Genomic DNA, 23,700 nt, shown 5'->3' with positions numbered 1-23,700 from the left:
CCCAGTAATGGGATTGCAGGATCAAATGGGAGGTCTAGGTTGAGTGCTTTGAGGTTTCTCCATACTTCCTTCCAGAAAGGTTGTACTAGTTTGCAGTCCCACCAGCAGTGTAAAAGTGTTCCCTTCTCTCCACATCTACGCCACCATCTGCAGTTTTGAGATTTTGTGATGTGGGCCATTCTCGCTGGGATTAGATGATATCTCAGGGTTGTTTTGATTTGCATTTCTCTAATATATAGAGATGATGAACATTTTTTCATGTGTTTGTTAGCCATTCGTCTGTCGTCTTTAGAGAAAGTTCTATTCATGTCTCTTGCCCATTGATATAAGGGATTGTTGGCTTTTTTCATGTGGATTAATTTGAGTTCTCTATAGATCCTAGTTATCAAGCTTTTGTCTGATTGAAAATATGCAAATATCCTTTCCCATTGTGTAGGTTGTCTCTTTGCTTTGGTTATTGTCTCCTTAGCTGTACAGAAGCTTTTCAGTTTAATGAAGTCCCATTTGTTTATTTTTGTTGTTGTTGCAATTGCCATGGCAGTCTTCTTCATGAAGTCTTTCCCCAGGCCAATATCTTCCAGTGTTTTTCCTATGCTTTCTTGGAGGATTTTTATTGTTTCATGCCTTAAGTTTAAGTCCTTTATCCGTCTTGAATCAATTTTTGTGAGTGGGGAAAGGTGTGGGTCCAGTTTCAGTCTTTTACATGTAGACATCCAGTTCTCCCAACACCATGTATTGAATAGGGAGTCTTTCCCCCAAGGTATGTTCTTGTTTGGTTGATCAAAGATTAGGTGGTTGTAAAATGTTAGTTTCATTTCTTGGTTTTCAATTCGATTCCAAGTGTCTATGTCTCTGTTTTTGTGCCAGTACCATGCTGTCTTGAGCACTATGGCTTTGTAGTACAGACTAAAATCTGGTATGCTGATGCCCCCAGCTTTATTTTTGTTACAGAGAACTGCCTTAGCTATACGGGTTTTTTTCCGGTTCCATACAAAACACAGAATCATTTTTTCCAAATCTTGAAAGTACGATGTTGGTATTTTGATAGGAATGGCATTGACTAGGTAGATTGCTTTGGGAAGTATAGACATTTTAACAATGTTGATTCTTCCCATCCATCAACATGGTATGTTCTTCCATTTGTTAAAGTCCTCTGCTATTTCCTTTCTGAGGATTTCATAGTTTTCTTTATAGAGGTCCTTCACCTCCTTTGTTAGGTATATTCCTAGGTATTTCATTTTCTTTGAGACTATGGTGAAGGGAGTTGTGTCCTTTTTTTTTTTTTTAATTTTTTATTTTATTTTTTTTTATTTTTGGCCGGGGCTGGGCTTGAACCCACCACCTCCGGTATATGGGACTGGCGCCCTACCCTTTGAGCCACAGTCGCCACCCCAAGGGAGTTGTGTACTTAATTAGCTTCTCATCTTGACTGTTATTGGTGTACACAAAGGCTACTGACTTGTGGACATTGATTTTATATCCTGAAACATTACTGTATTTTTGGATGACTTCTAGGAGTCTTGTGGTTGAGTCTTTGGGGTTCTCTAAGTATAAGATCATGTCGTCAGCAAAGAGGGAGAGTTTGACCTCCTCTGCTCCCATTTGGATTCCCTTTATTTCCTTGTCTTGCCTAATTGTATTGGCTAGAACTTCCAGCACTACGTTGAATAGTAAAGGTGACAGAGGACAACCTTGTCTGGTTCCAGTTCTAAGAGGAAAAGCTTTGAATTTTACTCCATTCAGTAAAATATTGGCTGTGGGTTTGTCATAGATAGCTTCAATCAGTTTTAGAAATGTGCCACCTATGCCTATACTCTTCAGTGTTCTAATTAGAAAAGGATGCTGGATTATCAAATGCTTTTTCTGCATCTATTGAGAGGATCATGTGATCTTTATTTTTGCCTCTGTTAATATGGTGGATAACGTTTATAGACTTGCGTATGTTAAACCAGCCTTGCATCCCTGGGATGAAGCCTACTTGATCATGATGAATGACTTTTTTGATGATAAGCTGTAATCTATTGGCTAGGATTTTGTTGAGAATTTTTGCGTCTATGTTCATGAGTGAGATTGGTCTGAAATTCTCCTTTTTGTTTGGGTCTTTTCCTGGTTTTGGTATCAGGGTGCTGGTTGCTTCATAGAATGTGTTGGGGAAGATTCCTTCTTCCTCAATTTTTTGGAATAATTTCTGCAGTACAGGAATAAGCTCTTCCTTGAAGGTTTGATAGAATTCTGGAGTGAAGCCATCTGGACCAGGGCATTTTTTGGTTGGAAGCTTTTTTATTGTTTCTTTGATCTCAGTGCTTGAAATTGGTCTGTTCAGGAGCTCTATTTCTTCCTGGCTGAGTCTAGGGGGAGGGTGTGATTCCAAATATTGATCCATTTCTTTCACATTGTCAAATTTCTGGGCATAGAGTTTCTGGTAGTATTCAGAGATGATCTCTTGTATCTCTGTGGGATCAGTTGTTATTACCCCTTTATCATTTCTGATTGAGGTTACTAGAGATTTTACTTTTCTATTCCTCGTTAGTCTGGCCAATGGTTTATCTATTTTATTTATTTTTTCAAAAAACCAACTCCTTGTTTCATTAATTTTCTGAATGATTCTTTTGTTTTCAATTTCATTGATCTCTGATTTGAATTTGGGTATTTCTTTTCTTCTCCTGAGTTTAGGCTTAGATTGTTCTTCTTTTTCCAATTCCATAAGATCTCTTGTGAGATTGTTGATGTGCTCTCTTTCTGTTTTTCGAATGTAGGCATCTAAAGCGATGAATTTTCCTCTCAAAACTGCTTTTGCAGTATCCCACAGGTTTTGGTAGCTTGTGTCTTCATTGTTGTTATGCTCAAGGAAGTTAATGATTTCCTGTTTTATTTCTTCCTGCACCCATCTGTTATTCAACAGAAGATTGTTTAGTTTCCATGCCTTTGTGTGGGGTCGAGCATTTTTGTTAGAGTTGAGTTCCACCTTTAGTGCCTTATGGTCTGAGAAGATACAAGGTAAAATTTCAATTCTTTTGATTCTGTTGATATTTGTTTTGTGTCCTAGGATATGATCAATTTTGGAGAATGTTCCATGGGGTGATGAGAAGAATGTATATTCTTTATCTTTGGGATGGAGCGTTCTATATGCGTCTGTCAAGCACAGTTGTTCTAGGGTCTCATTTAAGTCTCTTATATCCTTGTTTAATTTCTGTTTAGAGGATCTGTCCAGCTCTGTAAGAGGAGTGTTAAGGTCCCCTGTTATTATGGTATTATCAGATATCATATTGCTCAGACTGAGTAAGGTCTGTTTCAAGAATCTGGGAGCATTTAAATTGGGTGCATAGATATTTAGGATTGAAATGTCTTCTTGTTGTATTTTTCCCTTGACCAATATAAAGTGACCATCTTTGTCTTTTTTGACTTTAGTTGCTTTAAATCCACATGTATCTGAAAATAAGATGGCAACTCCTCTTTTCTTCTGAATTCCATTTGCCTGAAAAATTGTCTTCCAACCCTTGACTTGGAGCTTTAATTTGTCTTTTGAAGCCAGGTGGGTTTCTTGCAGACAGCAAATGGATCGCTTGTGTTTTTTAATCCAGTCAGCCAATCTATGTCTCTTCAGTGGGGAATTCAAGCCATTAACATTTATTGAGATAATTGATAAGTGCGGTAGTATTCTATTCGTCTTACTTTCTGAGAGTCCATTGCTTAGTTTTATCTTTTGCATCAGTGTGGAGGTTTGGTTCTGTCCTTTAATTTCTGAGTTCTTACTTTGCTGCTGATCCATTGTGGTGGTCAGTGTGCAGAACAGGTTGAAGTATTTCCTATAGAGCTGGTCTTGTTGTGGCAAATTTCCTCAATGTTTGTATATCCGTAAATGATTTGATTTCTCTGTCAATTTTGAAGCTTAGCTTAGCAGGGTACAGAATTCTGGGCTGGAAATTGTTCTGTTTAAGTAGATTAAAGGTAGATGACCATTGTCTTCTTGCTTGGAAAGTTTCATTAGAGAAGTCTGCGGTCACTCTGATGGATTTGCCCCTGTAGGTCAACTGGTGCTTACTCCTGGCAGCTTGCAGAATCTTTTCTTTTGTCTTGACTTTGGACAGGTTCATCACAATGTGTCTTGGAGAAACTCAGAGTTGAGGCGACCTGGGGTCCGACAGCCCTCTGAAAGCAGTGTGTCAGAATCTTTGGTGATATTTGGGAAATTTTCTTTTATAATATTCTCTAGTATGGCTTCCATTCCTCTGGGGCATTATTCTTCCCCTTTTGGAATTCCTATAACTCGTATGTTGGAACGCTTCATAAAGTACCATAATTCTGATAGTGAACGTTCTGCTTCCTCTCTCTTCTTTTCTGCCTCTTTTACTATCTGAGTTATCTCAAAAACTTTGTCTTCTACCTCTGAAATTCTTTCTTCCGCATGGTCTAACCTGTTGCTGATACTTTCCATTGCATCTTTAAGTTCCCTGATTGACTGTTTCAGTTCCTTCAGCTCTGCTATATCCTTTTTATATTCTTCATATCTTTCATCTCTGATTTGATTCTGTTTTTGGATTTCCTTTTGGTTATTTTCCACTTTATTAGCAGTTTCCTTCATTGTTTCCATCATTTCTTTCATTGTTTTGAACATGTGTATTCTAAATTCCCTTTCTGTCATTCCTAACATTTCTGTATAGGTGGAATCCTCTGCAGTAGCTACCTCATGGTCCCTTGGTGGTGTTGTTCTGGGCTGGTTCTTCATGTTGCCTGGAGTTTTCTGCTGATTCTTCCTCATGGGTGATTTCTTTTATCTGTTTCCTTGCCCTAATTTTCCTTTCACTTCCTCTTGCTCTTTAAGTTCTCGTGCCTGTGGACTAAGGGTTACAGGACCAGAAGGGTGAGAAGGTTGAAGAGCAAAAAAGGGATGAATGAAAGGAGGACCGAGTGATAAGAAAAAAAAAAAAAGAAAAATAGAGAAAGGAGAGGGGGTGGGTAAAAGGAATATTGACAAAAAGAAGAGAGGCACAGAAAGAGGGAAATAGCGCAATATAGGTGTACAGTAGGGTATTTTGATATAACCTTAAAAAAAAAAAACCCACCTTCTGGGGGTGCCCAGTTGGGTGGTTCCCTTGAGGTCAGCAGCTCTTTGCTAACTTGATCAGACACAGTACCCCACCTCCACCAAGTAGAGAGGAAAGACAAAAATGCTATAAATCAAACCAAAGCAAGCAAACAGAAAACTTTACGGGATAAAATTGGCTGGAGAAACCAAATAATAGCGGTAGAAACACTAACAAAAATGAAGTTCTAATTATTGAAATAGGCAGCAATGGGAAATTATAATTAAACTAGAAAAATTGAGAAAGAAAAAGGATCTGTATGGAAAAGTTTGAACTTAAAAAACAAAACAACAATCAACAACATCAAAATAAACATAGAAAACAACCAAACCAAAAAAAAAAAAAAACAAACACAACCAAAAACAAAGCAGTATGTATATGTTATTATTGTCTGGGCAACACGTGGTCTTCTGGGGTATGAGATGTTAATCACAGTTCTGATACGACTGGAGGCTGCTAGTTTCTCAAACCCCAGCAGGTAGACACCCTAAATCTCTCTTCAGCCCACTTAAAAGGCACTTTGAACTTGTTCACTTACTGAACAGAAGCTTTCTCAGGGACGTGCTTGTCGCTGGAATCACTGCTGAAGTGGCTATCCACTTACCCTGTGTGTCAAAACTGGTCTCCCTCTGCCCCCACGGGTTAGGGCTGCAAGGAGGGTCAGACCCAGCCCTTGGTTGCTGGGTTACCAGCTCCCACCCAATTCCAGCTCTGGGACCCTGAGGGCGGAGCTTGCCGGGGCAGATCGCTCACAATATCTGCCTGTGACCCAGAGCCAAACACTATTAGCTCCGTCTGGCTCAGCGGCTCAGACTGGGGCCCTAGACAAAGGCCAAAGTTCTCCGCACTCCCGCTCAGGCTCTCCCCAAGGCAGTTCAGCTGAGTGCCAAGTCCAAAGACACCAAAACAGTTCACAGGTAAGACCTTTCTGGTTTGCAGTCTCGCTGCTAGTGAACTTACAGTTGTGGGCGGGTTTAGACAGATTGAACACACGCGACCACTTGCCGGTTTTCCACTGTTTTAGTCCTCCCGTTGGGGTCCAGAAGTCTCTCGCTGACTCCCTGTATCCTCTCAGGGGTGATGATAGGCAGATACCACCAGCCAGAGATGCCTAGAGTCCTATATCCCCAGACTCATGGTGCCCAGATTCAAGGAAGCTGTTATTTGGCTGCCATCTTGCTCCGCCTCTTTCTCTTTTTTTTTTTTTTTTTTTTTTTTTTTATTGAGACAGTCTCGCTTGTTGCCCTCAGTAGAGTGCTTTGGCATCATAGCTCACAGCAACCTCTAACTCTTGGGCTCAAGTGATTTTCTTGTCTTAGCCTCCCAAGTGTCTGGGACTACAGGCACCTTCCACAACACCCAGCTATTTTTAGAGATGGGGTCTTGCTGTTGTTCTGGTTGGTCTTGAAGTCCTGAGCTCAGACAGTCCACCTGCCTCGGCCTCCCACAGTGTTAAGATTAGAGGTGTGAGCCACTGTGTCCAGCCTCATTCAGATTTCTTCGGTTTTTGTTTTCACTAATGTCTACTTCTTCTTCTTCTTTTTTTTTTGTTTTTTAAATCAGGATCCAATTCATCCCACATTGCATTTATTTAAGTGTTATGTCTCCTTAGTTTTTCTTTTTTTTTCTTTCTCCTTAGTTTCTTTCAGTCTGTGACAGTTCTTCAGTCTTTCTTCTCCAATGACTATAGTTATACTTTTCAAGAGTATTGGAAAGTATTTTGTGGGATATCTCCCAATTTGGGTTTGTCTTAGTTTTCTCACGAGTGAATTAAGATTATGCCTTTTTTTGAAATATACTACAGAAGTGATGTGCCCTTTTCAGTGTATCACATTGGGATAATATGATCATGATATACCTTCTTAGTGGTGATGTCAGCCTTAATTGTTTGGTTAGTATTATGTATGCCTGTATACTTCACTGTAAAGGTATTCCTTTTTCCTTTATAAATGGTAGGTATCTTTGGGGAGATACTTTGAATATATGCAGATATGTAGAAGCCAGCCTCCATACAACCTGTGAGTGTCCCCAGTGCTGGGCACTGATGAGGGAATGAGGAAAATAAAGATAATTGAAATAAAGTAGAATTTACAGAGTGGGCCTGGGGGACATTGATGGCCTGAACTCTGGATGTACTTGGTTTTTATTACTTCCCTTGCTCAGCAAATGGGTGTTCACAACGGCTATAACATACATCATCTTTGTGGTTTCTTATGTCCTAATTCTCCCTCCATTACCTACCCAATTACTTTTTAGCTATTTTCATTACAAAATACGTATCAATCACTAACAGGATTACCGAAAATAAAGGAAAAGGGAACACGGATTTTGGAGCTAGATACCACCCAGTTAATTCTCTGTGCTTCTGCGGGGCAGATTAGTTGATGCCCTACTCATATCCATAAGAACTAGTCTTTCTTGCTCAATGAGTTAGCTGCACATGTTGTCCTAGTTAATCTTAAAATGGCTTCTCAAGCCCTTTCAGGCCCTACCCAGGCCCTTACGGACCTTTTTCCTGAAGCCTTCCTTGACTTCAGCCAGGCCTTTGCAGGGCTTTTTCCTGAAGCCCTTTGATGTTTGTGCCAAGCTGTCTCATGAAGACCCCAGTATAGTATGTTCTTTATGGAGGCTCATGTCCTCGCCCATTATCCTCACTCAGATCCTGACCCTGATCACAAAACTTTAGCACAATCATTTAATTATTATATCAATCTAATTCTGTTCCCACAATCCTAACATCCTTAATGTTCACCCACATAGATATGCTATTTCTTCTCAAAATTGTTATTTTAGCATGTGTCAGTGGATCTTGCCATTATACATGTGATATTCTTTTATTGATTTTTTATTTCCCTTATTCCTTCTATGTTTATTAATTGAAATTCTTCTGTAATAGTAAGATGTCCCGGGTGGCGCTTGTGGCTCAGTGAGTAGGGTGCTGGCCCCATATACCAAGGGTGGCGGGTTCGAACCCAGCCCCCGACAAACTGCAACAACAACAACAAAAATAATAGCTGGGCATTGTGGCGGGCGCCTGTAGTCCCAGCTACAGGTAGGCTGAGGCAAGAGAATCGCCTAAGCCCAAGAGCTGGAGGTTGCTGTGAGTTGTGATGCCACAGCACTCTACAGAAGGCAATGGAGTGAAACTCTGTCTCTAAAAAAAAAGTAGTAAGCTGTCCCTCTTCCCCCACTTATTTATTTATATCAGTACAGGCTCACGTATATTCATTTTATTTTATGGATTATAATCTACTACTACTTTTACTGATTTGTTAGTCAAAGTATTCCAGTTTTAGCCAGGACTCAATGACTTTTCCAGGGAGTACTGGTTGTTATTATAAAAGAATGGTATTTAGACTGTGGAGACCGAGGCAGGTGGATTGTCTGAGCTCAGAAGTTCAAGACCAGTATGAGCAGCAGTGAGCCAGAGTAAGACCCCGTCTCTACTAACAACATCAAAAACAGCCAGCACCGCCAGAGGAAGAAGAAAATCAACAAAAAAGGAGTACTTCAAACAAAGAAGAATGAACAAGCACACTGAAATTAAAAAAAAAAAAATTAAAAAGCGAATGGTATTTAGAGACCCAAATGTGTGTGCTAGATGTACTTGCCATTGGGATGTTGTTGTTTCTGTTGACACATCAGTAGACAGGGGCTAGAAAAATATATGTACAGCAACAAATTTACATGATACAAATTTACAGTAACAAATGTAAACCTGTGTATCAGTGTTTTTCTCTTATCTATCTGTACATCTATTTAAAAAAAACTATATGCCTGTAATCCCAGCACTCTTGAGAGGCTAAGGCAGGTGGATTACCTGTGTTCAGGAGTTTGAGACCAGCCTGACCAAGATTAAGACCCTGAATCTAAAAAAAATACCTGGGCATCATGTTAGGTACCTATAGTTCCAGCTACTCGGGAGGCTGGTGTAACAGAATCACTTGGGGCCAAGAGTTTGAGGTTACTGTGAACTATGATACCACAGACTCTACTGAGGGTGACAAAGTGAAACTCTGTCTCAAAAAAAAAAAAAACCCTGAACAAACAAAAAACCTGTAAGTTGAATACTGATATGTTTGATTCCATTTCAATACCACAAGGCTTCCTCTAGCCTCCTTCTTTGCTTCTTTTTGTTTGTTTGAGACAGAGTCTCATTTTTTTGCCCTCAGTTGAGTGCCATGGTGTCATAGCTCATAGCAACCTCAAACTCTTGGCCTTAAGTGATCCCCTTGCCTCAGCCTCCCAAGTAGCTGGGACTACAGGCACTCGCCAAAATGCCTGGCTATTTTTTTTTTTTTTTTTTGTTGTTGTTGTAGTTGTCATTGTTGTTTTAGCAGACCCAGGCCAGGTTTGAACCCACCAGCCCTGGTGTATGTGGCTGGTGCCCTAATCACTGAGCCACAGGTGCCGAGCCTGGACACTGATACATTTTGAGTTTAAAGTATTTAAAGAATATTTCTTAGGCAATACTCATTTGTATGGAGATATTTGAAATTCAAATGAGCAAAGTGATGACCACCCAGCTACAATTAGAATTATTATAATACTTTGGCTTGGTACCTGTAGCACAGTGGTTATAGTGCCAGCCACATACACCAAGGGAGGTGGGTTTGGACCCGGCCCAGGCCAGCTAAACAACTGCAACAAAAAAATAGCCAGGCCTTGTGGTGGATGTCTGAAGTTCTAGCTACTTGGGAGGCTGAGGCAAGAGAGTTGCTTAAGCCCAAGAGTTTGAGGTTGCTATGAGCTTTGACACCAGGGCACTCTATTAAGGGTGACATAGTGAGACTCTGTCTCAAAAAAAAAAAAAAAAAGAATTATTATAATACTTTGGATTATATCCTTCTAGTCTATCTGTAATGAACAAATAAATATTAAAAAATAGAAACCATAGCGGTGCCCGTAGCTCAGTGGGTAGGGCACTGGCCATATACACCAAGGCTGGCGGGTTCGAACACGGCCCGGGCTAGCTAAATAACAATGATAATTGCAACAAAAAAAAAAATAGCCAGGTGTTGTGGCGGGCACCTGTAATCCCAGCTACTTGGGAGGCTGAGACAGGAGAATTGCTTAAGCCCAAAAGTTTGAGGTTGCTGTGAGCTGTGATTTCATAGCACTCTACTGAGGGTGACATAGTGAAACTCTGTCTCAAAAAAAAAAAAATAGAAACCACAAAGTGCTGTTTTATAATGTGTTTTTTTCTACTTAACTATATGTTGTGAACATCATTTTCTGAAATCAAATCAATTTAAAGCATCACGCAGGGCCAGCACCTGTAATCCCAGCATTCTGGGAGGCTGAGGCAGAGCTGAGGCTCAGCCTCAGCCTTGCGTAAGCTCAGGAGGCTGAGACCAGCCTGAGCAAGAGCAAGACCCTACCTCTAGTGGATCTGGAACACATTCTTCTTAGTAAAGTATTACAAGAATGGAGAAGTAGGCTCGGCGCCTGTGGCTCAAGCAGCTAGAGCGCCAGCCACATATACCTGAGCTGGCGGGTTCAAATCCAACTCCGGCCCACCAACCAACAATGATGGCTGCAACCAAAAAAAATAGCCAGGTGTTGTGGCCGGTGCCTGTGGTCCCAGCTACTTGGGAGGCAGAGGCAGGAGAATCACTTGAGCCCAGGATGTGGAGGTTGCTGTGAGCTGTGATGCCATAGCACTCTACTCAGGGTGATAGCTTGAGGCTCTGTCTCAAAAAAAAAAAAAAAAATGGAGAAGCAAGAATCCAACATACTCAATTCTAATATGAAGCCAGTAGACAATCTATAACACATCCACATAAGAGAAAAGCTCAAATCAAGTCAAGGTGGGGGGCAGAGGAATGAAGGAGCAGGGAGAAGGGAGGACGGAGGAAGGGGGTGTTCCCACTTAATGGGCGCAATGTTAGGGTAGATATAGCACACGTCTTGGAGGTGGAACACCATTATAAGAGCGACTTTACCTAACAAATGCAGACATTGTAACCTAATTCTTTGTACCCTCAGTTAAAAAAAAAAGATCCCACCTCTACTAAAAATAGAAAAAATTAGCCAGGCATTGTGGACAGTGCCTGTAGTTCTGGGTACTTGGGAGGCTGAGGCAAGAGGATTGCTTGAGCCCAGGAGTTTGACATTGCTGTGAGCTATGACATTATGGCACTCTATCAGTGGTGACAGAGTGAGACTCTGTCTCAAGGAAAAAAAAAAGCATCACTCAGTAGATACTAAGTGGCTACTTAACAAGTGTTAGACATTATACCAGGCATAAGTACTAGGGAATGATGGTGAACATTTCAGTGGTTACATTATATTCCTTTATATGTGTGTATCACAGTTATTTTAACCACAATCCTATTTGTACTTTTGAACTGTTTTCAAATTTTAAAATAGTAAACAGTGATAATTCTTATAATAGAGTTATAATAGAAGCCTTGCAGTATTATTAATAGCTTAGAATCTTTGTTGATTATACACAGTTGAAACCATGATTAAAATTGGTCTAAGAGGGTGGTGCCTGTGGCTCAAAGGAGTAGGGCGCTGGCCCCATATACCAGAGGTGGCGGGTTCAAACCTGGCCCCAGACAAAAACTGCAAAAAAAAAAAAAAAAAAAATTAGTCTAAGAATAGATAAGATTGGATGACACCTGTGGCTCAGTGAGTAGGGCACCGGCCCCGGCCAAAACTGCAACAAAAAAGTAGCTGGGCATTGTGGTGGGCACCTGTAGTCCCAGTTACTCGGGAGGCTGAGGCAAGAGAATTGCCTAAGCCCAGGAGTTGGAGTTGCTGTGAGCTGTGATGCCATGGCACTCTACTGAGGGTGACAAATTGAGACTCGGTCTCTATAAAAAAAGAATAGATAAGATTGTTTCAAAAGGCTTATATAATTTTTCATCAGTTAATTGTTAGGGAAATTCATCAGTAGAATAGTTGTACCTGAAATTTGTTTGCTTTTTATATACAACATTGGTGTGAGAGATCTAGATTATTAGCTTATTAACCATAAAGCTGCAGCAGAGGTTTTTCTGAAGCTTCGAATGTTTATTTTTTTCCTTGCCTTGATTCCATCATGTTTGTATGATGTGTGAGTTTAAAGAAACTCAACCATTTAAAAAAATTGGAAGGCTGGGTGCAGTGGTTCACGCCTGTGATCCTACACCCTGGGAGGCAGAGGCAGGTGGATCGCCTGCGTTCAGGAGTTTGAGACCAGCCTGAGCAAAAGCAAGACCCCATCTCTACTAAAAATAGAAAAACTAGCCAGGCATAGTGGTGGGCCCCTGTAGTCTCAGCTACTTGGGAGGCTGAGGCAAGAGGACTGCTTAAGCCCAAGAGTTTGAGGTTGCTGTGAGTTATGATTTCACAGCGCTCTACTAGGGTGACAGAGTGAGACTCTGTCTCAAAAAAAAGGAGATTATAGAATAAGAAACTGCAAATAAAAGTCATATCTTACCACTCAGAGATAATCACAGTTAAACATATTTTGTGTATGTTCTTCTATGTTTTCTTCTTTTTTGTAAAAACGACTTTATTGAGGCATAATGTGCATACAAAAAGATGTAACTATCTAAAGTAGACAACTTGATGAGTTTGGAGGTAAGTATACTCCCGTGAATCTGTCATTACATTCTATGTGCATAGATGTGTGCATCCCCCCCAAAAGTTTCCTCCTTACATCTTTATTATTATTTTCTTTGTGCTAACACTGACATAAGATCTACCCTATTAGCAAATTTTACAGTACGGTATTGTTAACTATAGGCACCACGCTTTACAGTGGATCTCTAGGACTTATCATGCATAACTGAAACTTTGTACCCTTTGGTTAATATCACCTCATTTCCCTCTTCCCCCACTTCTAGGAACTGCCATTCTACTTTCTGCTTCTGTGAGTCTGACTTTTTTTTTCTTTTTTATTGGAGACAGAGTCTCACTTTATCACCCTCAGTAGAGTGCTACATCATAGCTTACAGCAGCCCCAAAGTCTTGGGCTCAAGTAATTCTCTTGCCTCAGCCTGTTGAGTAGCAGGGATTACAGGTGCCTGTCACAATGCCCAGCTGTTTTTCAGAGATACGGTCTTGCTTTTGCTCAGTCTGGTTTCAAACTTCTGAGTTCAAGCAATCTACCTGCCTCAGCCTCCCAGAGTGCTGAGATTATAGGCATGAGCCACTGTGCCTGGCCAAGTTTGACTATTTTAGATTCTTCATATGAGTAGTGTCATGTAGTATTTGTTCATCAGTGTCTGGCTGATTTCACTTGGTATAATGTCTTCCAGGTTCATCCTTGTTATTGAAAATGGCAGGATTGGGCGGCGCCTGTGGCTCAGTCGGTAAGGCGCCGGCCCCATATACCGAGGGTGGCGGGTTCAAACCCGGCCCCGGCCAAACTGCAACCAAAAAATAGCCGGGCATTGTGGCGGGCGCCTGTAGTCCCAGCTACTCGGGAGGCTGAGGCAAGAGAATCGCTTAAGCCCAGGAGTTGGAGGTTGCTGTGAGCTGTGTGAGGCCACGGCACTCTACTGAGGGCCATAAAGTGAGACTCTGTCTCTACAAAAAAAAAAAAAGAAAATGGCAGGATTTACTTCTTTTTAAAGACTCTGTGTGTGTGTATCTCACATTTTAAATCATCTTTTAAGGGCTCACTCACTTGTCTTGATATCTGTGCTGGAAAGACTCCAACATCTTGGTGGATCTTCATCTCTTTTTAGCCTTGCTGTATGATCTTCCCAGCTCAGTGGCTACAGGATATCTAGGTTTCTCATGTTTTGGCTCAGGGCTCCCAAGGTGTGTGTACTGAAGGAAAGGGAGGGAATAAGGGAGAGAATTAGAGAGAAGAGAAAAGGAGTGAGATTGAGATTGCATGAGTGTGTACAAACCAGGCTGAAGCTATATTTATTGCCTTTCATGACGACAGGCCTGCTCAGATTCAAGAAGCAGGAACATAGTTCTGATGGTTGGAGGACTGTCATTGTGATGCTACAGCACACATGTGGTCCCCAAAATTGTAGAATCTGGGAAAATAGGAGTATGTGGAATGTGGAATATCAGTATGGCCATTTTTGGAAAATAAAACATGCCAGAATCCAGTGTATGATGAATAACCTACTTAGAAAGCATCCATGGGTGTAAATAGCCTGAGCCCTTGCCTTACTCCCGAGAAACAACTGTTGTTTCCTAATTAAAATTTGAGACAAATTGGCTTGGCTCCCATGCTCAGTGGTTAGGGTGCCGGCCACATACACCGGGGCTGGAGGCTTGGAACCTGGCCTGGGCCTGCTAAGCAACGACAACTACAACAATTACAACAACAACAAAAATAGCCAGGTGTTGTGGCGAGCACCCGTAGTCCTAGCTACTAGGGAGGCTGAGGCAAGAGAATTGCTTACACCCAAGAGTTTGAGGTTACTGTGAGCTGTGACGCCACAGCACTCTACCCAGGGCAACATAGTGAGACTCTGTCTCAAAAAAAAAGAGAAGAAAAAGAAAGAAAAAAAGAAAATATGAGACAATTGATTTAGAGATAATATTCTCTTTTACAGATGAAGAATTATATGAGGGATACTAGGGAAAGTTTTGAGATAAACAAAAATTAAGAAATGTAAAATCATACTGATTACTATATTTTTTCAAAATAATCATCGTGACATTGTATGCAATTTTGCCTTCTTGTAAACCATTTTTGAGATGTGTGAAGTTGCCTTTTTTTTTTTTTTTTTGAGACAGGAGTCTCACTTGGTCACCGTTGGTACAGTGCTGTGGCATCTTAGCTCACAGCAACCTCAAACTCTTGGGTTCAAGTGATTCTCTTGCCTCAGCCTCCCAGGTAGCTGGAACTACAGGTGCCTGCCACAGTGCCTGGCTATTATTTAGAGAGGGGGTCTCGCTTTGCTCAGGTTGGTCTTGGACTTGTGAGCTCAGGCAATCCACCTGCCTTGGCCTCCCAAGTGTTGAAATTACAGGTGTGAGCCTCTGCGCCTGGTCCTTGTTTTTCTTTTGTTATTGTTGTTGTTGTTGAGACGATGCTCACCCTATGTCCTGAGCAGAGTGCAGTGGCATTATCAAAGTTTATTGCAACCTTGGACTTGGGCTGCAGGAATCCCGCTGCCTCAGGTTACTAGGATTACAAGTGCTTGTCACAGCACCTGGCTGGGTTTTTTATTTTTTGTGGAGTCAGGGTCGTACTCTTGTTCAGACAAGTCTCAAACTTCTGAGCTGAAGCAATCCGTTCACCTTAGCCTCCCACAGTGCTAGAATTATAGGTATGAGCCACCATGCTCGGCTTTTGAAAACACTCTTTCCATTCATTTTCTTCAAATGCTCTAAGTTCACTTCATAGGCATGAACAGCTTCTTCAGAGCTGGAAAACCTTAAGCGCATGTGATTTTTTTTTTGTGAGACAGAGTCTCAAGCTGTTCCCCTGGGTGGAGTACCATGACGTCATAGCTCACAGCAACCTCAAACTCTTGGGTATTCTCTTGCCTCAGCCTCCCAAGTAGCTGGGACTATAGGCGCCTGCCACAACGCCTGGCTATTTTTTGGTTGTAGTTGTTATTGTTGTTTGGCAGGCCCAGGCTGGATTCGAACCTGCCAGTTCTGGTGTATGTGGCTGGCACCCTAGCCGCTGAGCTACAGGCACAGAGCCATTTTTTTTTTCTTTTCTTTTTTTCGTAGAGACAGAGTTTCACTTTATCACCCATGGTAGAGTGCTATGGCATCGCACAGCTCACAGCAACCTCCAATTCCTGGGCTTAGGCGATTCTCTTGCCTCAGCCTCTCCAGTAGCTGGAACTACAGGCGCCCGCCACAACACCTGGCTATTTTTTTGTTGCATTTTGGCCAGGGCTGGGTTTGAACCCATCACCTCGGTATACTGGGCCGGCACCCTGTCCACTGAGCCACAGGCGCCGCCTGTGATTTTTTTATTATAGGGAACAGAAAATAATCTCATGGGACTAGGTCAGGCCTGCAGGCTGGATGAGTCATGAGTTTAACCTCTGTGAATCCAAGAACTCAAGGGTGATATTGGGTATGTGGGCTAATGCGTTGTCATGGTGCAAGATAGTCTCCACGGTCTTGTCTTGGGCTGGCCTTCTTGAAGCTTTCTGAAAACTTTTGGTAGGCCTACTGTTGGGTACCATTGAGCAGTAAACAGGCTTTTCTTTCTCCAGAGGAACAGTTGCAACATGACCCATGCCTCTTTACTTTTTTTTTTGTAGAGACAGAGTCTCACTGAACCGCCCTCGGGTAGAGTACCGTGGCGTCACACAGCTCACAGCAACCTCTAACTCTTGGGCTTACTCAATTCTCTTGCCTCAGCCTCCCAAGCAGCTGGGACTACAGGCGCCCGCCACAACGCCTGGCTATTTTTTTGTTGCAGTCTGGCCGGGGCTGGGTTTGAACCCGCCACCCTCGGCATATGGGGCCAGTGCCCTACTCACTGAGCCACAGGCGCCGCCCCATTTTTTTTTTTTTTTGAGACAGACTCTCACTATGTCGCCCTCAATAGAGTGCTATGGCATCATGGCTCACAGCAACCTCAAACTCTTGGGCTTAAGTGATTCTCTTGTCTTAGCCTCCCGAGTAGCTTGGACTATAGTGCCCACCACAATGCCTGGCTATTTTTTTTTAATTGCAGTTGTTGTTGTTTAGCAGGCCCTGGTCAGGCTCAAACCTGCCAGCCTCGGTGTATGTGGCCTGTGCCCTACTCATTGAGCTACAGGCGCTGAGCCAGTTTTTCTATTTTTAGTAGAGATGGGGTCTCACTTTTGCTCAGGCTGGTCTCGAAATCATGAGCTCAAGCAATCCACCTGCCTCAGCCTCCCACAGTGCTAGGATTACAGGCGTGAGCCACCACACCTGGACAACCCACTTTTCAAATTAGAAAATCATTGTATGAAAGTAGTCTCTTCCCAGCTCCGTAGCTGATGTTGACTGAGTGCTATGGGGATAGAAATAAATGAAGCTCTCCCAACAATACGGAAAAGCCAAAAGAAGGTGAAACTTGCATGGGTGAATGAGAAAGGATGTCACTGTTGACTGTATTTCTTGGAAGTGAAATAATGGACCATAATATAGTCTGTCTCAAAACTTTTTAGTGACCTTTGTAAAGAGACACCTTTTTTTTAGACAGAGCCTCAAGCTGTTGACCTGGGTAGAGTGCTATGGCATCACAGCTCACAGCAACCTCCAACTCCTGGGCTCAAGCGATTCTCCTGCCTCCACCTCCCCAGTAGCTGGGACTACAGGCGCCTACCACAATTTCTGGCTATTTTTTGGTTGTAGTCATCATTGTTGTTTGGTGGGCCCAGGCTGGATTCGAACCTGCCAGCTCAGGTGTATGTGGCTGTCACCTTAGCTGCTTGAGCCACAGGTGCTGAGCCAAGAGGCACCTTTTAATGCAGAATAGGAATAAATAATTAAGTAGTAACTGGTACCCAGGAGGATTAACTTTGTCCCTCAGAGGTGGTAGTAAAATGAATTATTGAGATATACTTTCTTCAAATTTATTGTGTCCTTTCGATTTGGGCTTTTTTCTCATTGAAATAATTTTATGAATTGTTACGGGTTGTATTTGATGCTGTGTTTATTATATATTTTGTAGGCTAAACTTGAAACTTAATCATTTATAACTTCATTTTAACATGAAAATTAGATATTTAAAGTGCTGAAAAACTGGCTCGGCGCCTGTAGGATTTTTTTTTTTTTGTAGAGACAGAGTCTTACTTTATGGCCCTCGGTAGAGTGCCGTGGCCTCACACAGCTCACAGCAACCTCCAACTCCAGGGCTTAAGCGATTCTCTTGCCTCAGCCTCCCGAGTAAGCTGAGACTACAGGTGCCCGCCACAACGCCCGGCTATTTTTTGGTTGCAGTTTGCCCGGGGCCAGGCCTGAACCCGTCACCCTTGGTATATGGGGCCGGTGCCTTACCAACTGAGCCACAGGCGCTGCCCGCCTGTAGGATTTTTAAAGTGCTGAAAAACTGGCTCAGCGCCTGTAGGTCAAGTGGCTAAGGCGCCAGCCACGTACATTAGAGCTGGCAGGTTCGAATCCAGCCTGGGCCTGCCAGACAACAATGACAACTACAACCAAAAAATAGCCGGGCGTTGTGGTGGGCACCTGCAGTTCCAGCTACTTGGGAGCCTGAGACAGGAGAATCGCTTCAGCTCAGGAGTTGGAGGTTGCTGTGAGCTGTGATGCCATGGCACTCTACCCAGGGAGATAGCTTGAGGCTCTGTCTCAAAAAAAAAAAAAAAAAAAAAAAATTGAAAAATAATAAAAAAAAAATAAAGTGCTGAAAAACTGGTATCAGACTTGTGGTTATAACCCATGCATTCATTTTTGTTTACTCAGCTACATACTTTAGATATAAAAGGAGATTCACCTTTTATATTAAATAAAGGTGAATAAGGCAGGAATCTCTCCTTAAGGAGTGCTACAATCTGGAGCCAAAGACAGACATATAGACAAATGACTATAATGTTGCATAATATGTATAATATAAATAATATAAATGTACCAAATACTAAAACCCAGAGAAGGAAATGCCATGATGTGGGGGTGACGGTTATGTGGATAACAGAATAATTTTGAGAAGAAACTGGAGTACAGTACTTCACCAGGGAGAAAGAGAGGGAGAGGAGGGAATTGTAGAGAGTACAATTGTAGAGAATTGAGGGAGTAGTATATGCAAAAATCTAGAGCAGTGGTTCTCAACCTTCCTAATGCCGTGGCCCTTTAATAGAGTTCCTTTGGGTCACGACCCACAGGTTGAGAACCGCTGATCTAGAGATATAAAATAATATGACATGTGTAAAGAAGTTTGAATAAATGTACATAGTTGGGTTATAGAGTTTTTGATGTGTGGGTAATATGAAAGAGTCCAAACTGTAAAGAGTTTTATCTGTAAGGAATAGGTGCTGCCGGGCTAGCTCAGTTGGTAGAGCATGAGGCTCTTATAGGCCGTCCTCTGGATAGGAATGAGAAGTTCTATAGGTTTGTTCTTAAGTTGAATTTGTATGCGAAAAGTTGGAACATGGCTCGGCACCTGTGGCTCAAGCAGCTAAGGCGCCAGCCACATACACCCAAGCTAGTGGGTTCGAATTCAGCCCAGGCCTGCCAAACAACGACGACTGCAACCAGAAAATAGCAGGGCATTGTGGCGGATGCCTGTAGTCCCAGCTTCTTGGGAGGCGGAGTCAAGAGAATTGCTTGAGCCCTGGAGTTGGAGGTTGCTGTGAGCTGTGATGCTACGGTACTCTACCCAGGGTGACAGCTTGAGGCTCTGTCTCAAAAAAAAAAAAAAAAGTTGGAACAGATATATTTATCTATTACGTGTAATAGCCCTGTTCGTAAGTGCGAATTGTACATAAGTTAGATATTTGTAACTTGAACTGCCTGTATTTTGAGAATTGGAGCTACAATTAGATTTATGCATTAGAGAATGCTGGGGTGAGCATTTGAAAGATTAGAAGAGACTGCAGGCAAGAGAATAGTTAAGAAACTGACGTGAGTCTTCATTTATCTACTTTTGTACTCAATGAGAGGTGTTTTATAAAATTACATTTAATTATGTATAAATTAAGAATTGAATTTAAAACTCTTTAAAAACTGTTAGCAAAATATTAATACAGGATAATGTAATGGTTCTGCTAGCTGATTCAGCTCTTAGACATAGTTTGATTAAATTTATTATTTTTTCATCCTAGTTTCAGATAAGAAAGATGTTAAATGCAAAACCAGAAGATGATCATGTTCAGTCACCACTGTACAAATTGAGACGCTCAGAATGCTGGGATCTCCCTTTGCAGGGGGTAAATAAAATTTAAAATCTTTTAAGTATCTACTTTTATTTGGTGTGTTTAAAATATATTTCAGTAAAACTGAATTTTTAGTTTCATACATGTCTTTTTTTATTTGCTTTTCTCGTGTTAATTGCAGATTTTAAGTGAGCTTATTTTTTATTTGTATGTCAAAGTATATATGTCCAAGTATCATTTCAACATATTACAAGTTGAAATGGTACTTTAAAGTTAGGGTCTTCTTTTAAATTTTAAATCTAAGTGTACATTATTATTTATGATTGATTTCTTCATGAAATTTAAATCTCATTATGGTAAAATAAATTACATTTTAAGCCTAAAATTTTAAGCTTGGTAGAATAATCTGTTCGTTTGCCTTTTACCTGTTTTTTTTTAAATTTGAGAGAGCATCTTTTAATGGCTAACAAATATATTTCAAAAGATATTCTCATCTTAAGTCTGGACTTTAATTTATTGCTGTTAAGTATTATTATAGGGCTCTGAGGCATAAAGCTTAACAGCACCTCTTTTTCCTAAGATAATACTTCAAGTATTATTTTCTCTTGTCTAGAACAATTCGTTGTCAATTTTTTTTTATTTTGAGGCAGAGTCGCACTGTGTCACCCTCAATAGAGTGCTGTGGTGTGACAGCTCACAGCAACCTCAAACTCTTGGGCTTAAGCAATTCTCTTGTCTCAGCCTCCCAAGTGTCTGGGACTAGAGGAGCCCACCACAATGCCAGCTATTGTTTTCTTTTTTGTTGCAGTTGTCATTGTTGTTTAGCTGGCTGGGGCTGGGTTCAAATCCACCAGCCTCGGTGCATGTGGCCAGTGCTGTAACCACTGTGCTACAGGCGCCAAGCCTAAATTAACTATTTTCAAAAACTCGTTAGCAGCCAGGCGCGGTAGCTCACACTTACAATCCTAGCCCTCTGGGAGGCTGAGGCAGGTGGATTGCGCTCACAGGTTCAGGACCAGCTTGAGCCAGAGTGAGATCTCGTCTCTAAAAATAGCCAGGTGTTGTTGTAGTAGGACCGTGTAGTGTGCCGGGTGCCTGTAGTCCCAGCTACTTGGGAGATTCAGGCAAGAGAATCCCTCGAGCCCAAATATTTGAGGTTGCTATGAGCTATGACGCCTCAGCACTCTACCGAGGGCAACAAAATAAGACTTTGTCTCAAAAAAAAAAAAAAAAGCATATTGAATTCAGGACAGTGCCTGTGGCTCAGTGAGTAGGGTGTCAGCCCCATATACCAAGAGTGGCAGGTTCGAACCTGGCCCCAGCCAAATTGCAATAAAAAAAAAAAAATAGCAGGGCATTATGGAGGGTGCCTGTAATCCCAGCTATTTCAGAGGCGAGACAAGAGAATTGTCTAAACCCAAGAGCTGGAGGTTGCTGTGAGCTGTGATGCTATGGCACTCTACTGAGGGTGACAAAGTGAGATTCTGTCTCTAAAAAAAAAAAAATAGCCAGGCATTGTGGCGGTGCCTGTAATCCCAGCTCCTTAAGAGGCGAGACAAGAGAATTACCTACAATCAAGAGCTGGAGGTTCCTGTGAGCTGTGATGCTATGGCACTCTACCAAGGGTGACAAAGTGAGATTCTATCTCTAAAAAAAAAGAATATTGAATTCATTGTGGGATAAAAATTTTATACTTGTGTATACATATTGTTTTTAGGATACATCCTTTTTGTTGGGTTTGTTTTATTAAGTAGTATCTCTTACTTTTTAAGCAGTATCTCTCTAATGCAGGCGTCCTCAAACTTTTTAAACAGGAGGCCAATTCACTGTCCCTCAGACCGTTGGAGGGCCGGACTATAGTTAAAAAAAACAAACTATGAGCAAATTCCTATGCACACTGCACATATCTTATTTTGAAGTAAAAAAACAAAAGGGGAACAAATACAATCACACCGTCTCATGTGGCCCGCGGGCCACAGTTTGAGGACCCCTGCTCTAACGTCTTTTTTCCTTTACTTCTGGGGCATACATGTGTTTGTTAGTTTGTGGCCTTCAAGAGGCAAATGTAGCTATGTCACAGGAGAGCCCTTTAGGTATGAGATCTGTGTATTATAGTGTGGTCCCTTCTCTTTTTCCTTACCCCCTCTTCATTTCAGCAGTGTCCTTTTCCTGGGAAGCTAATGGCTTTTCTCTTGTAGTTCCCTCTAACATACTAAGTGAAACAAGGTTTTTTCTGAGACTAATTTTCTTTTCGGTGACTAGTTTAGTACCCTGGTTTGATGGCCTCCTTAGAATGGGAATATATATCTTCAGAAAATCTGCATCCTGTTTGAGATTGAAAGAGGCACATGTTGACCTTACCATGCTGTATGGTTGGTTTGGCATTCACATTATTAAATGTACTTCCTAGGGCAGTGGCTGTGGCTCAGTGGGTAGGGAGCCAGTCCCATATACTGAGGGTGGCGGGTTGCAACCTGGCCCCCAGCCAGACTGCAACAAAAAATAGCCTGGTGTTGTGGCGAGCACCTGTAGTCCCAGCTACTTGGGAGGCTGAGGCAAGAGAATCGCCTAAGCCCAGGAGTTGGAGGTTGCTGTGAGCTGTGATGCCACAGCACTGGTGCTACTGAGGGCGATAAAGTGAGACTGTGTCTCTTAAAAAAAAAAAAAAGAATACTTCCTGATCTTTGAGGAATTTGAGACTGTACCTATGTCCTGCTGCATTGTCCCCCAAAACCATTTTTGTTGTTTTTGGTGACTTTCAATGGAAAAGAAAGGAATAAATGCCCTTTTCCATAGTCTTTAGCAGAATCTTTACCATTTATTTATTTGTAATCTTGATTTGTTTATATAAATATAAATACAAATATAAATTTAAAATATAAATATGCATATAAAATATAATTATGTATAAATATATAAAAACACATATATATGTATGTGTGTGTATGTATATATGTATTTTTTTTTTTTTATATATATGTATATTTTGAGACAACATCTCACTCTGTTGCCCAGGCTAGAGTGCAGTGGACAATTATAGTTCACTGCAGCCTCAAATTCCTGTGCTTAAGTGTTCCTCCTAGCTTGGACTCCCAAATCGCTGGGGCTACAGACATGCACTACCATGCCTAGCTAATTTATTTTAGGTTTTATAGAGATAAGGTCTCATTATTGCCCAGGCAGTCTCAAACTGAGGTCTCAGTTGATCCTCTCTCATTGGCTTGAGTTCTGGTATTACAAAGGCATGAGCCAGTGATCCTAGCTTTATTTCTAGTCTTTATTGACATATAGCCTCATTAAACAGGGTGTACAGATCTTAGGCATATAGATGGATGAGCTCTGAGTAGAATAAGATATGTACAGGATATCCCAATCATTAAATTGAGCATTGCCATGTTCTAGAAAGTTTCCTTGTATCCCTTTCCATTATATCTTTTCCTTGCCTACTACCTTTGGCCCCACCTTGCTTCTGACAGTCTTTCGATTTCTATTTCTATAGTTTTGTCATTTCCTAAATTTCGTAATGGAATTGTATAATACATACTCTTTTCTGTTTGCTTTCTTTTCTTTCTTTCTTTCTTTTTTTGTTTTAGAGACAGAGTCTCACTTTAACGCCCTCAGTAGAGTGCTGTGGTGTCACAGCTCATAGCAACCTCTAACTCCTGGGCTTAGGTGATTCTCTTGCCTCAGCCTCCTGAGTGGCTGGGACTATAGGTGCCTGACACAGCACCTGGCTATTTTTTTGTTGCAGTTTGGTGGGGGCCGGGCTCGAACCCATCACCCTCCGTATATGGGGTTGGCTCCCTACCCACTGAGTCACAGGTGCCACCTGTGTTTGCTTTTTTTTGAGACAGTCTCACTGTGTTGCCCTCTGTAAAGTCCAA

The 23,700-nt window shown here is 41.6% G+C and overlaps 1 protein-coding gene across 6 annotated transcripts in view; it reads left to right on the top strand.

Moving 5' to 3' along the window:
- Positions 1-23,700, top strand: part of SENP7 (SUMO specific peptidase 7) — a 183,558-nt gene that overhangs the window by 15,487 nt on the left and 144,371 nt on the right. For 5 of the 6 annotated variants that reach the window (XM_053565522.1, XM_053565521.1, XM_053565520.1 and 2 more), the window contains exon 3: positions 19,766-19,870. The exons of the other annotated variant lie outside the window; for it this stretch is intronic. In XM_053565522.1, coding sequence (XP_053421497.1) covers positions 19,766-19,870 — 105 coding nt within the window. The remainder of the gene's footprint in view (positions 1-19,765; positions 19,871-23,700) is intronic. 6 annotated transcript variants of the gene reach the window in all.

This window comes from Nycticebus coucang, chromosome 16 (genome assembly GCF_027406575.1).
Source record: "Nycticebus coucang isolate mNycCou1 chromosome 16, mNycCou1.pri, whole genome shotgun sequence".
In the NCBI taxonomy this organism is placed as follows: domain Eukaryota; kingdom Metazoa; phylum Chordata; class Mammalia; order Primates; family Lorisidae; genus Nycticebus; species Nycticebus coucang.
This window is presented reverse-complemented; position numbering and strand designations above follow the sequence as displayed.